Source organism: Ictidomys tridecemlineatus, chromosome 5, assembly GCF_052094955.1.
Source record: "Ictidomys tridecemlineatus isolate mIctTri1 chromosome 5, mIctTri1.hap1, whole genome shotgun sequence".
NCBI lineage: Eukaryota > Metazoa > Chordata > Mammalia > Rodentia > Sciuridae > Ictidomys > Ictidomys tridecemlineatus.
In genome coordinates this window covers 181,208,979-181,222,768 of record NC_135481.1, presented here as the reverse complement: position 1 = coordinate 181,222,768, position 13,790 = coordinate 181,208,979, and the positions used below count along the sequence as shown (strand labels likewise).

The 13,790-nt window shown below is 36.8% G+C and overlaps 1 protein-coding gene across 5 annotated transcripts in view; it reads right to left on the bottom strand.

The window, feature by feature from the left end:
- The window catches only part of Ralgapb (Ral GTPase activating protein non-catalytic subunit beta), a 100,615-nt gene that overhangs the window by 81,060 nt on the left and 5,765 nt on the right, over positions 1 to 13,790 (bottom strand). For 3 of the 5 annotated variants that reach the window (XM_013360564.4, XM_013360565.4, XM_078051770.1), the window contains exon 2: positions 3,543 to 3,758. The exons of 1 other annotated variant lie outside the window; for it this stretch is intronic. In XM_013360564.4, coding sequence (XP_013216018.2) covers positions 3,543 to 3,728 — 186 coding nt within the window. In that variant the 5' untranslated portion in view covers positions 3,729 to 3,758. Of the gene's footprint in view, positions 1 to 803; positions 840 to 3,542; positions 3,759 to 13,790 lie in introns of those variants that run through there. One more of the 5 variants, XM_078051772.1, reaches the window with a different exon arrangement.

Genomic DNA, 13,790 nt, shown 5'->3' with positions numbered 1-13,790 from the left:
TTTACAACCGTCTTCTCTGCCAAAGAAAACAATACTTAAAATGGGTAGGTGTGAAGGGTCTGGAGTTGGGTAAGATCTTTTTAAAACATTTTTATTGGAGCATTATAGTTACACACAAAAACTAGATTCATTTTGAGGGTAAGATCTTAACAAGGCACTTGGCTGTACTAAAGGAGTCCCAGCCTCCTGACCCCCCTGAATTACATACTAAGGGCTAAAATTGCCCAAGAGACTGGTAAAATATTGTTTTCAGTCATAAAGAGTGGATGCAATGCTCTGAGAAAGGAGAAATACCCCAATTTGGAAAAGAATAGGATACTATATTCCAGACACTATAGACTTTAATATTTAAGGGAATCCCAAACAAAATTCTGGGACCAATTTAAGTAGATGATCAGTGAACACTTATAAAAAGGGAATATAATCACTAAGAACCAATCTGCTAAAAAAAAAATCAAGTCATGCCAGACAAGCTTCATTTCTTTACTAATTAGGATTCCTGTGAGCTAACAACTGTAAAGTCCTTGCAATTTATAAACCACTTGTATAAAAATCATCTAACTATCATATTAACCCTGTGTGAGAGGGTAATTGTTCTCAGTTTATACATAAGAAAACTGAAACGGGGCATAGTAAGGTACACAGGTAATCCCATTGACCTAGGAGGCTAAGGCAGGAAAACTGCAAGTTCCAGGCCAGCCTCAGCAAATTAGAGAGACCCTCAGCAATTTAGCAAGACCCTGTCTCAAGATAAAAAAGAAAAAGTGGAGGCTGGGGTTGTAGCTCAGTGGTAGAGCACTCACCTAGCACATGCGTGGTGCTGGATTCGATCCTCAACACTACATAAAATAAAATAAAATAATATAAAATAAAATAAAGGTATTATGCCCAACTACAACTAAAAACCAAAATATTAAAAAAAAAGAAAGAAAGAAAGAAAGAAAGAAAGAAAGAAAGAAAGAAAGAAAGAAAGAAAGAAAGAAAGAAAGAAAGAAAGAAAGAAAAGGGCTGGGGACATAGCTCAGTGGTAAAGCACCCCAGGGTTCAATCCCCCAGTACCAAAAAGAAAGAAAAAAAAAAGAGAGAGAGAGAGAGGAAAGAAAACTTTAGTTTAGCAAGTTTAAGCAATTTAGTCCATCACTGTTTGGTAAATGGTGAAACTAAAAACTTGAACCCTGGGCTGGGGTTGTGGCTCAGCAGTAAAGCGCTCGCCTCACACGTGTGAGACCCTGGGTTCAATCCTCAGCACCACATACAAAAATAAACACGTGAAATAAAGGTGTTAACTAAAAAAATAAATATTAAAAAAAACTCGAATCCTGGTCTTCTAACTAGAAATTTGAAGCTATTCTTAATTAATTAATATCTTTCTCTGGTACAGGGGTATCTGGGCTTTAGCAAGAAATTTCCTTATGACAAGATGGAGACATATATCCCATAAGATAATGAAATACCTGGATGTACAACTAGTCAAGATATCAAGAGAGAATCACAATGGATTACTACACCAAGATATTTCAAAAAAAGGTTCCATCCAGTGGTATGCCAAAGGCCCTGCCAATATTTTTTTTTTTCTTCAGTACTAGAGATAGAACCCAGGGCCTTATACATGCTAAGCAAGAGCTCTACCACTGAGCTATGACCTCAGCCCCTGCCCCAAAATTTTAATTTAACAACAGATTACATGTTGATCATATGTAGCTATCATAAAGATAAAAACAGTGGCCAGCTTTTTGGACAGAAATTCAGGATTCGAAAAGACTTAAAACTAAAATTAGTGTTAAATATGAAAAGAAATATACGTGTATAACATGTTTTAAACTCAAAAACTACAAAGGCTCAGAGTAGAAAATATATGGTTTAACAGCAATAAATAGAGCAACATAGTGAAGCTGCGACAAATTAGGAGTGGCTGACAAATTAGGAGTGGTGTGTCAGGTTTTAGCAACACAAGAGATCTTAAAGGAAGTTGCAGGTCACTAAATATCAGATAAAAAGAAAAAGGAGAAGACATCTTTGGTAATATCTTCACACAGTAGTTGAATTGTATAATTCTAGAAGATACAGTATTTAAGAACTATTCTCATCTCCTCTAGAGGGTAGGAAAGGAGAATAAACAAGGGCTACACTAGGGAGCCTCTATCTACCCACATGCCATCTCTTCCCATGGGAAGGTAGCAAGGGGTCATAGCCACAACCAAAGGAGTGTGCCAGGGCCTGTGCTAAGGGGTAAGTCTAGGAGCCTTTGGTGAGAGAAAAATGCTCCTCTAACTGAGGGACTTCACCCTTTAGTGGTCTACGGCCAAGAGTATCAACAAACTGCCTCTAAAGCCGCAAGCTTTCACCTCATATCTAAGTCTAATCTGTCCTTGATGAAAGATCAAAAAGTAAGGAGGTGCCAGTGCACATTTGTAATCCCAGCAACTCCAGAGGCTGAGATAGGATGATCACAAGTTCAAAGCCAGCCTGAGCAGATTACCAAGGTACTTCTCAACTCAGTAAGACTCTGTCTCTGAATAAAATATAAAAAAAGAGTCGGGGGTGTGGCTCAATGGTTAATCCTGGTACCAAAAACAAAACAAAACATACAGAGGAAAAAAGGATCTAAGAAACTGGTAAAGGGTTTGGTACACCTAAAGCCTGAAGGTTGCATGAGTTTCCTCAAGGAGACAAAGTTCTAATTGCACATCTTAGCTAAATCTCATACTAGCAAGATCCTACAGAATTGCCCATTCTTGGGACTCCTTTATCACTTTCCACTGAGGTTAATCCAATCCCCTACACCCAAGAACAGAGGACAAGCTCCAAGGTGAACTACTCCAAGAGTCCTTTATCTTTAGAAATGGCAAGCATGACTTGGGCTTACAACATGAAGAGCTCATCTGCTCTATAACACTCTTGTCTTTTTTTTTTTTTCTTTTTCTTTTTTGGTCCTGGGAATTGAACCTAGGGGTGATTTACCACTCGGTTATATTACTAAAGATAGGGTCTCACTAAATATCTTACTAGAGATAGGGTCTTGCTAAATTGCTGAGGCTGGCCTTGAACTTGCAATCCTCCTGCCTCACCCTCAAGAGTCTCTGGGATTATAGGTGTGCACCACCACACCCAGTTTCTATGGCACTCTTAAAGCTGGAAGCCAGCCAAGGACTGAGAAGATGGAAGAGCTCAAACTCAGCCATACATGTAGCCTGAAAATTTGATGTAAAATGGGCTTTTAGTCAGGGGGTATCTGGAGGTAGGGATGAGGGCTTCCAGAAATAGAAATTAGGGGAAAAAATCTAACATTCAAGTCTCTGTCTTGGGCACTTAACTCAAGTGGAGAATTGGGCATGGCTAGCTGAAAGCCCCAGTAATAAAAGGTAAAATCCATTCCTTATAATCTCTACAAACTCCAAACCCCACCCCTCAATCTCAAAAAGATCAAAACTGAGAAGTCACAGAACACTGGGCAGAACTTCATTTAAAAATCAACATTAAATAAACTTTTCAGTAGCAAATTTATATTTTCACATAATAGAAGGAAATGAATCAACACTTACTTCTTTGTCAGTTTTTAACAAACTCTCACTACCAGCCACTGAAGGGGTGCCTAATGCCTGCCCAAGAGGACGAACCACTGCATTTGCAACCTCTCGCCCAACGCTCTCTGGATAGCTGTGCAGCACACTGGTATGACCCTGATCATTCTGAATCACCAAATGCAGGGACCTCCACTCAGAGTACATCGTGCCGCTAAAGTACTAACCAAATGGCACCTGAAAAGACAAAACAGAAATGAATGTCAAATTATACTACTGCAAATTAGTAAAAAATTTACTCTAGGTGACAAGATGTTTAAAAAGACCATAAACATATAATAGCTAGAAAACAGAAAAAAATAATATCTAAATGTTTGGGGAATATCACAAAATGACCTCATGATAAGATGAAATAGGAAGGCAGACCCCTGAGAAGCAACTGTCTGAGCACTTCTCCAAAAAATCCTCAGAAGCCCTGGAGAAAATGGCCACTGTGCAGGGGAATAAAATGATCAGCTCTGGGACCCTTACAACATGAAGCGGAGTGCAGAGAATAAAGTACTCTAAAGAGGAAAGGAGACAGGGGCTAGGGATGTGGTTCAAGTGGTAGCGTGCTCGCCTGGCATGCATGTGGCCCGGGTTCGATCCTCAGCACCACATGCAAACAAAGATGTTGTGTCTGCCGAGAACCAAAAAACAAATATTAAAAAATTCTCTCTTAAAAAAATAGGAAAGGAAACAAAAAGATTTCACTCAGACCCAGATTTTTTAGTTAACAGTTTTGAGCAACACAGCCCCCATTTATCAATGGTTTCACTTTCCAGTTTCAGTTACCCAGAGTCAACTGTGGTCCAAAAATATTAAATGAAAATTTTCAGAAACCGTGGTACCCTGAGTAGCATGATAAAATCTTGAGCCATCCCAGCCCATCCTGCTTGGGCTGTGAACCATCCACTTATCTAGTATATTCACATTGTATGTGTTACCTGTCCCACTGGTCACTTAGAAGCCATCTTCATTATCTAATTATCATGGTATACAATGCTTATGTTCAAGTAACCTCTATTTTACCTAATAATGGTCCCAAAGTGCAAGAATAGTGGTGTTAGCAACACAGATATGCCAAAAGTAAGCCACGAAATGATCACTTTGAGTGAAAAAAGGAAAGTCCTTGACCGAAAAAGAGAAAAAAATCCTGTGCTGAGGTTACTAAGCTCTATAATTAGAATGACATGTCTATCAATGAAACTGTGAAAGAAAAAGAAATTCATATTAGTCTTACTGTTGGATTTCAAACTGCAAAGACTACTGCCATAGTAAATGAAAAGTGCTTAGTAAAGACAGAAAAGGCATTAAATTTGTGGATAAAAAACATAAACAGAAAAATGTGCTCTAATAGCAACATGTTTGTGCCAGAAAGTGTGGAGCCTATACTAGCCTGTAAGGTTCAGTACTACCCAAGGATTCAGACATGCACTAGAGGTCTTGGAACATCTCTCCATAAAGGAGAGACAACTGCTCCTATTATGCACTAAAAACATACCCCTGCAATTTTCTACCAACATCCTCAAATTAGACTTTCAAATTCTTTGAGAATAATTCATTTCTTGCAAGAAAATCACTCAAATTTCCAGTAACAGATATCTGGAATTCACAGTATTCTTTAGAAAACATTTTAAAGGCAGCCACTTATTATATATTTACTACATTTTACTCATGCAATCATCAAAACAACCTTATGAATATGCAATAATGTTATGCCTATTTCACAGATGAAAAAGTCAACAGCATAGATAAGTCTGCTTCTTACATGAAGCTCCAAAGCTCTAACAGGGTAGAGCTGGATACTGAACCTAAATCTGCTGGGCTCCAATACACATGGCACATACTGCCTCCCCCTATCCTATACATTCTCCCCAGCTGGTACTGCTTCTGCACATGCTGTTTGCTCTCCATGAAGTTATATCTAAGTTGGCCATACAAATGAGGAATTTTAGTTGCAGAAAACATACCTGTATGAATGCAATGTAAATACTAGAACCATAGAAATCATACTCAGAGAATTGAGAATGTTGAGTCCTTTTCAACTCATTTCTATCACCTTTTCTGAATGTTTACTCAGCCCACAGTTTAAGCAAAATACACAGGTTACAATGAATTTTTTAAAAGTTCTACCCCTTTGGGGGGGCTAGGACTATAGCTCAGTGGTAGAGTGCCCGCCTCGCACCTGTGAGGCACTGGGTTCAATCCTCAGTACCACATAAAAATAAATAAAGATATTTATATAAAAAAAAAAGTTCTACCCCTTTGGGACTGTGGTTGTGGCTCAGTGGTAATGTGCTTGCCTACTGTGCCTGAGGCACTAGGTTCGATTCTCAGCACTACATACAAATAAAAGGTCTATCAACAACTAAAAAATATATATATTAAGAAAAGTTCTACCCCTTAAGCTACTTCTTCTTCAAAGTGAGAAGAGACTAGCATTGTTTAATTTTATCTGCAAAACTTCATTCCAGCTCACTAAATATTAGTGTTTTTTCAAGAGCATATGGCATTTGCAAATCTTTAGTCTACAGAATGAAAATCAAACTCCTTAGCCTGACAATGTCATTCACAGTCTAGTCCCAAACTACCTTTCTTTCTTTGTTCCATTTACAGAAACCCATCACTTTCTCTCTCCTCTATCATCCTACTCAACTACTCAGCTTCTTTTGGAGTCTGAGAAACTCCGGGCGTAGCAACCATATGAGGATCTTCTGATTGCCTTCCTCTGAATCTGTCCCTGCAAATTAAAAGGCAGGAGGAAAAGACCACTATCTAACAAGGTACCTATAATTTAATGGAAGAGTGGATGTGTCTGACAACTGAAATTGCTTCAGGTTCCTTATGATTTATAAGGAATTCTCCTAAGAATATCCTGGTACGTCCCTGAAATAAGCACTCTTAGAAATGGGGAAAAAAGGAAAGCTCTGATTGGCAGCCATCATTATCAGAAGATAACTTATTCCCACACATTTTTCTTCTTTATTAACACATATATACACACGTATATGGATGTCATACAATATACATATAACATATATACAGTATAATGTACATATACAATACATAGTCTCTTATATAAATGCACAAGGATATTTTATTACAGAGATTTTTTAGTGTGGTTTTTCACCCTTTCATTTTTATTTTGGCTTTATTCCCTGTCCAAATAATTTACTTCCCTGAATGATCATGTTAACTTAATACTTTCTCCTATATCTTGCTCCACCCTACCTCAAACACATTAAAATAATTTATATCACACACATCTAAGGATTATACACTTTTTTGGTATTTAAATTTTATTTTCTCCATTCAATAGTAAATATTTCATGAATATTCTATCAACTAATAAGATTTTTTTGCTGGCTGTGTAACAGTCCATGGTACGGGTGTAGCATAAATTATTCAACCAGTTTCTAATAATGTACATTTGCATCATTTCCTTTTATTCTTTTGTCATCTGAAAATGATGATGTAATAAACATGTTGTTCATGTATCTTTAAGAGTAGCCTTTCTATTTCTATGGAATAGGTTCTCAAAGAGTAAAACTGTTAGATCAAAGGGTAAATATATTTTTTTAAAAAAGAAAGAGAGAGAGAGAGAATTTTCAATATTTTTTTTTTAGTTTTCGGTGGACACAACATCTTTGTTTGTATATGGTACTGAGGATCGGACCCGGGCCGCATGCATGCCAGGTGAGCGCGCTACCACTTGAGCCACATCCCCAGCCCTGGGTAAATATATTTTTAATGTGAAAAGGTTTTGCCAGACTGCTCCCCAAAAAAGCTGTAGCAACTCCCATATACATTAGGAATCAATGAATCTTTTCCTGCTAGGAATCAGCATTATTTATAAATTTGCTAATTTGATAGGTATGAGATAAAAATTTCATTGTTCTAGCCAAGTATTTACTTTTATTTTACAACTTCTGGATTTTTGTTTTAAGTTGCAGTTGAACACAATACCTTCATTTGATTTATTTTTATGTAAAATAAATAAATAAAATTGCTGAGGATTGAATCTAGAGCCTCAAGTGTGCTAGGCAAGTACTCTATCACTGAGTGACAACCCCAGCCCCCAATTTCTGGTTCTAAAGGTTTCTACTCCCTACTCCCTCTACCAATGTTTTTCAAACTGTGGATCATGAAATAAATAAAATGGGCAATATTTCTACTTTTAAAAATATGGAAGAGGACATTAATCAAGGGCATCACACATAGTAAAGGCAAGCAATGTTCTGTGAAACTTGTTTCATATTTTTACAAATGTGTTATGTTCTGGGTCACAATGTAAAATACATTTCATATTATCAGTAGTGGTAAAGAAGTTTGAAAACATCACCCTAATGAGTACATGTAATGTCCTAGATTTCCCTGCAAGACATCAAGGGGTTTATCACATTTTAGTTTTATATTCATATGGAATTTACTTCTATAAGTGATAGAATTTACTTTCCTACAAGTATAGGAAAGGCTCAATTTTATTTTTTTCCTCAATACACAGTTGTGCCAGTATCATCTGTTAAAAATTATGTCCTTATTTCACTGAACTGAAATGCCAATTTTGTCATATATTAAATTCTCATTTATACTAGAATCTATGACTATTCTGTTCAACTATGCCAAGAACATAAAACATTTCAATATCTTGAAAGGAAATCCCTTCTACTCTGTTCTTTTTTCAAGTTTATTAGTTATTCAAGGCAGTTAATTATTCTTTCATATAAAATTTATAATTTTGCTCAGGAGGTTGAGACAGAAGGATCACGAGTTCAAAGCCAGCCTCAGCAACAAAGAGGCACTAATCCCAACTCAGGGATGGCTTTTCAATTAGCAGTAGTAGTATGAACAGTTAGTTACATAGGGTGTGAAAGAATTTGTTGGGTTTGAGCAATCATCAGTAGTTACTTGTGGCTACAGCTTGGAGTGTTTGTAGACATTAACAGTAAAAGGTGATAGAATTAGAATTTTAATTAGAATTCTAAGCAATATTTTATTTATTGTTGATTATTTTAAATTGGGAAAAAATTATAATTTTTTTTTTTGTACTGGGATTGAATTCAGGGGCACTCAAACACTGAGTCACATCTCCAGCCCTATTTTGTATTTTATTTAGTTAGAGTCAGGGTCTCACTGAATTGTTTAGTGCCTCACTATGGTTGAAGCTAGCTTTGAACTCACGATTCTCCTTTCTCAGCCTCCCAAGCCACTGGGATTACAGGCATGTGCCACTGTACCTGGCTAACATTAGGCTTTTCTGAGTGGGAACCTTAACTCTTGAATTCTTGAGAAGTCCCTGACACACAGTGGATAATTAATAAATGCTAGACCATGTCAAGGTTTACCAATGGGAGAAAAGGAAGATATCAGCACAATATTCCCTCTATTCCACTAATGAATGTCTCAAGCTCACATGTCACATACAAATAAAAATTGAAAAATATCAACTTGTTTTAAGATAATTATTAGTAAAAATAAATGCTGAATGATTTCCAAATATTAAAAGAATAATTAATATTTATCTATTCCAAACAATATATTATTGGAGAAAAATTTAAGAGGGAAAAAATAAATAAAATAAAAAGCCAAACTAGCTCTTTTACACTTTTAATTAATTTATTTATTTGCATTAACATAGAGGCTAAAAAATGTAAAACAAATGGCAAATATTATATTTCCTGGAGAAATCTTATTAGAGGGATTGAGAATATATTTTCTTTTTTATTTTTTAAAATTTATTTATTATGGGGGGTTGTGGCTCAGTGGTAGAGTGCTTGCCTAGCATGTGAAAGGTCCATCAATAACTAATAAAAATATTTTTTAAATTTTATTTGTTCTAATCAGTTATACATGACAGCAGAATGCTCTTCAATTCATTGTACACAAATGGAGCACAATTTTTTATTTCTCTGGTTATACTTGAAGTAGGGTCCCACCATTTGTACAATCATACATATACCTAGGATAATGATGTCCGTCTCATTCCATCATCTTTCCTATCCCCATGCCCCCCTCTTTTGCCCAATCCAAAATTCCTCCACTCATCCCATGCCCCTCCCCATTATGGATTAGTATCCATTTATCAGAGAAAACATTCAGTCTTTGGTTTTTTGGGATTGAAAAAGCTAAACTAGCTTTTAAACTCCACTGTACACACAAGAATCATCTAGAAGACTCTAGTTGAAATGCAGATTCCTGGGCGCCATTTCTAGAAAATTTTGGTTCTGTAGGTTTAGGCTTGAGTCTATGAATATGCATTTTTTAAGAAACAGCTACTAGGCATAGGGATGTAGCTCAGCAGTTGAGTGCTTGCCTATAAGCCCCTAGATTTAATTTCCAGTACTGTAAAAGAAAAGAAATGGCTACCACTCCTCCAAATCTGAAGAATGGAGTATCATTCTTTTAAAAACTCTACAAAAGACCAATCAAAGCAGAATTAATAGCTCTTAAATTCTACCCTACTCAAAACATTTTTAAAGTTTTTAAATGTAATACATTTCCATTCTCTAAACAATAATTTTTAAATGACTGAATGTAAGAAAATGAAATAAATGCTGTTTTTGGGTTTTGGGGAGGTTTTATTGGTATCAAGGATTGAAGCCTGAGCTACATTCGTTTTTATATTTTATTTAGAGACAGGGTCTTGCTAAGTTGCTTAGACTGGTTTTGAACTTGCAACCCTCCTGCCTCAGCCTCCCAAGCCTTGGGAATTACAGGCATGCACTACCAACCCAGCTGAAATAAATGCTCTCAAGAAACCTGTAAATAGAAAGTTAGAGAAAGACTACAATGAAAAAGTAGTCACGGGCACCCAATATTGAAATGTTGAAAGGTACATATCAGAAAAACAGGTGCTATATTTTAATAAAATATTAAAAAGAAAAAATAATACATTAAGACAAAGAACTGGACTATGGTCACAAGCATATTAAGTAAAACAATGAAAGGGGGGCTGGGGTTGTAGCTCAGTGGTAGAGCACTTGCCTAGTATGTGTGAGGCCCTGGGTTCGATCTCCAGCACCACATAAAACTAATAAACAAAATAAAGGTATTGCAACCAGCTACAACTAAAAATATTTTTAAAAAAACAATGAAAGGAAAATAAACATCAGAAACAAACATAAAGAAATCAAAGAAGTTCAAAGTAAAGTAACTTTAAGGTATTTTTTTTTGTACCTATTAAACTACCAAAACAAGCAGTAAAACTTAACTCTGTTTAGGAATAAGAACATACTCAAAACGTAAGGTCAATGATATTTAATAGAAAAACCCTGCCCTCAAGGGGGCACTATGAGAATATTAAGTATGTTCGGGTTAACACAATGACTGGGTGGGCTGTTGGTATTTTCAGGCATTCAGGAAATCCAGACATCCTGCAATGCATGAGGCAGTCCTGCACAATGAGCAATTATACTACATCTCACATGACTTTTAAACATCTGCCAGAAAAATCACTGTTCTTAACTAAGTATCAAAATTCAACTCAATTTTACATATAAATACAAAATAAATTTTAATACATTGTCTAGTAATAATTTATCATTCTAGGAAAATTCTATCCCCAATGGCCATGCCATTCATGGAATAAATTGCTAATACCACACACTGTTGTCAGAAACACAATCACAGGAACTATATGTATACTTCTTTAGCCTGTACTTCAAAATGTCAAACTTCAGAAAAAGTATCATAATACTGTCTTACTTCTCAGCTTATACATATGAGCATCTGGCAACTTTATTATGCTCTTTTGTATAGTTGTCCCTGAGTATTTTTGCTGAAATTCTAATTGTATTAGAAAGGCAATAATTTATGTTTTTCATTTGTAATAGAGTTCCATTGATTTCTTAAAAATTCTGGAAGACAGTACATTAGACATTATCTATTAATTTCATGATTAAAAACCAGAAATCATTACCAAGTATTAGATCTGTGAAGACTGAAAACCACCAGTTAAAGAACTAAGTGTAGGATGGAATTAGAGAATATCATGCTAAGCAAAATAAGCCAATCCCAAAAAAATCAAAGTCCAAATGTTCTCTCTGATAAATGGATGCTGATCCATAATGCAGGAGGAGGGCATGGGAAAAGTGGAGGAAGTATGATTGGGCAAAGGCGGAGAGGGGTTGGGGGCAGGAAAGATGGTAGAGTGAGATGGACATCATTACCCTAGGTACATGTATAACTGCACATATGGTGTACAACCAGAGAAATAAAAAGTTGTGCTACAACTGTGTAAAATGAATCAAAATGCATTCTGCTGTCATATATACCTAATTTAAATAAAGAAAGAACTAAGTGTAGTAAGCAGTAAAGTGGGTAGGGTGGCACTATGACAAAATGGAGTATATAAGCTCTGATTAAAAGGCACAGCTACTATTCAGTAAATGATAATCCAACTAGAAAAGATAATTTAATTTTTCAAGACACACAGGAATTTGAATATTTCTGTGAAATATCCTTTTCTTGAAAAACTGGAAACTAAACTCAAGTTCTTTTTTAAAAAAAATCCACAATGGGGCTGGGCTGTATCTCAGTGGTAGAGTGCTTGCCTAGCACATGTGAGGCAATGGGTTTGATCCTTAGCATCACATAAAAATAAACAAATAAAATAAAGGCATTCTGTCCATCTACAACTACAAAAATTTTTTTTCTTTAAATCCACATGTGAGCTTAAAAACAACTTCTATGGTTTAGTTTATGCCTCTGATCTGAGATAAAATGCACACATTGCTTTTGGTAATGGAATTAGTATAATTCTTCAGGAGGGAGGAAAGAGAGTCACACATTATGGATGACATGCTGCTGCCCTGAAAATAAAATGAGTATTTCAGAAAAGAAAAGGAAGACCTGCACAACAGTACTGGAGGACATAGTAAGAACCCTGGAAGTCACCCTGACCCATCTTTGCCACAGGAGCCAAGCTTACATCTCAACTATGCAGGTCCTATAACTTCATTTTTGTTGCTATTGGGGGGATAAAAGGATGAGGGCAGAGTGTGGTGTAACAGATTTAGTAGGGTGAATTCACTTAGCCCAGTTTTGCAATTGCCAGCCTACTTTTTTTTTTTAATTTGTTTTTGGTTGTAGATGGACAAAATACCTTTATTTTATTTATTTACTTATTTTTATGTGCTGCCAAGGATCAAACACAGCACCTCACATGTGCCAGGCAAATGCTCTACTACTGAGCTGCAACCCCAGCCCACCAGCCTACTCTTAAATATACAAATAAGAACCTCCTCTTGCTGTACCAGCTGAGGCTATCCAAAGACACACATATGAGATCTCAGAGAACATAATAAATTTTAGGAGCCAGGACGGCCGCACAGCCAAGGCTCTCCTGGGCAAGGATATACATATCCATATCCACCTCTTGGGACAGCACCATGGTAGGATCCTGCTGTGCCTTGATCCATTTACCCTGGGTCTGCTAGCAGACCACCTGTGTTAATAAAATGGCACATTTGTAAGGAACCTCAGAATGATATACCATTTTTTAAGCATTCAATCAAGGATAGCAAGAATGTTTATCAGTATACAGCAAGAGATGACAATGTCAGGTAACCTGACTCGGTAATACCATTTACAAGTAACCCAACCCAGCAATATCACCTACATTTACCTTTCTAGAACTCAATGGGAGAAAAATGTATAGAAGGGGAGATGAGTACAGGTTCACCCAGCTATAGACATGGGATGCAGAAAGTCAAATCAGATGCCAAACTCCAAGAAGACACCCTGGAGACCAAGTTCACCTGACCCTTTGCAACCACTTAAGTTTCATGATGTTAAAATGGACCATGACCACAACACTGGAGTCATTTCTTTTATAGCATTCCCAGAGGAATTCTAGATGACATCACATGTCTGTCAGAATCAGTGAATGTGTACATCAGTTGAATCGTAGTCTGTGAGGGGCCAATCAGCAACAATGCAGATGATCTATCCCTTGGCAGTTCCAACTGCCATGGACCCATGGGCTAGGTACCAATTCAGAGACATCCTAGGAATCCAGGGTGGTTCAATGCTGTTGCAGACCTCTATGCACATAGAGTGGGTGTGGGTGGGTTTTAAGTATGGCTGTGGAGGTGTGTTCCTAGACATAGAGTCCTGAGAGGTTACTGGGCTTGAAAGACCTGAACTGGCCTCACCTAACTCCAAAACTCTTTTGACTTGTCCCTTCCCAGCTCTGCCACTCCTTCCCCCAGCTTTGGGGCCCTGGCT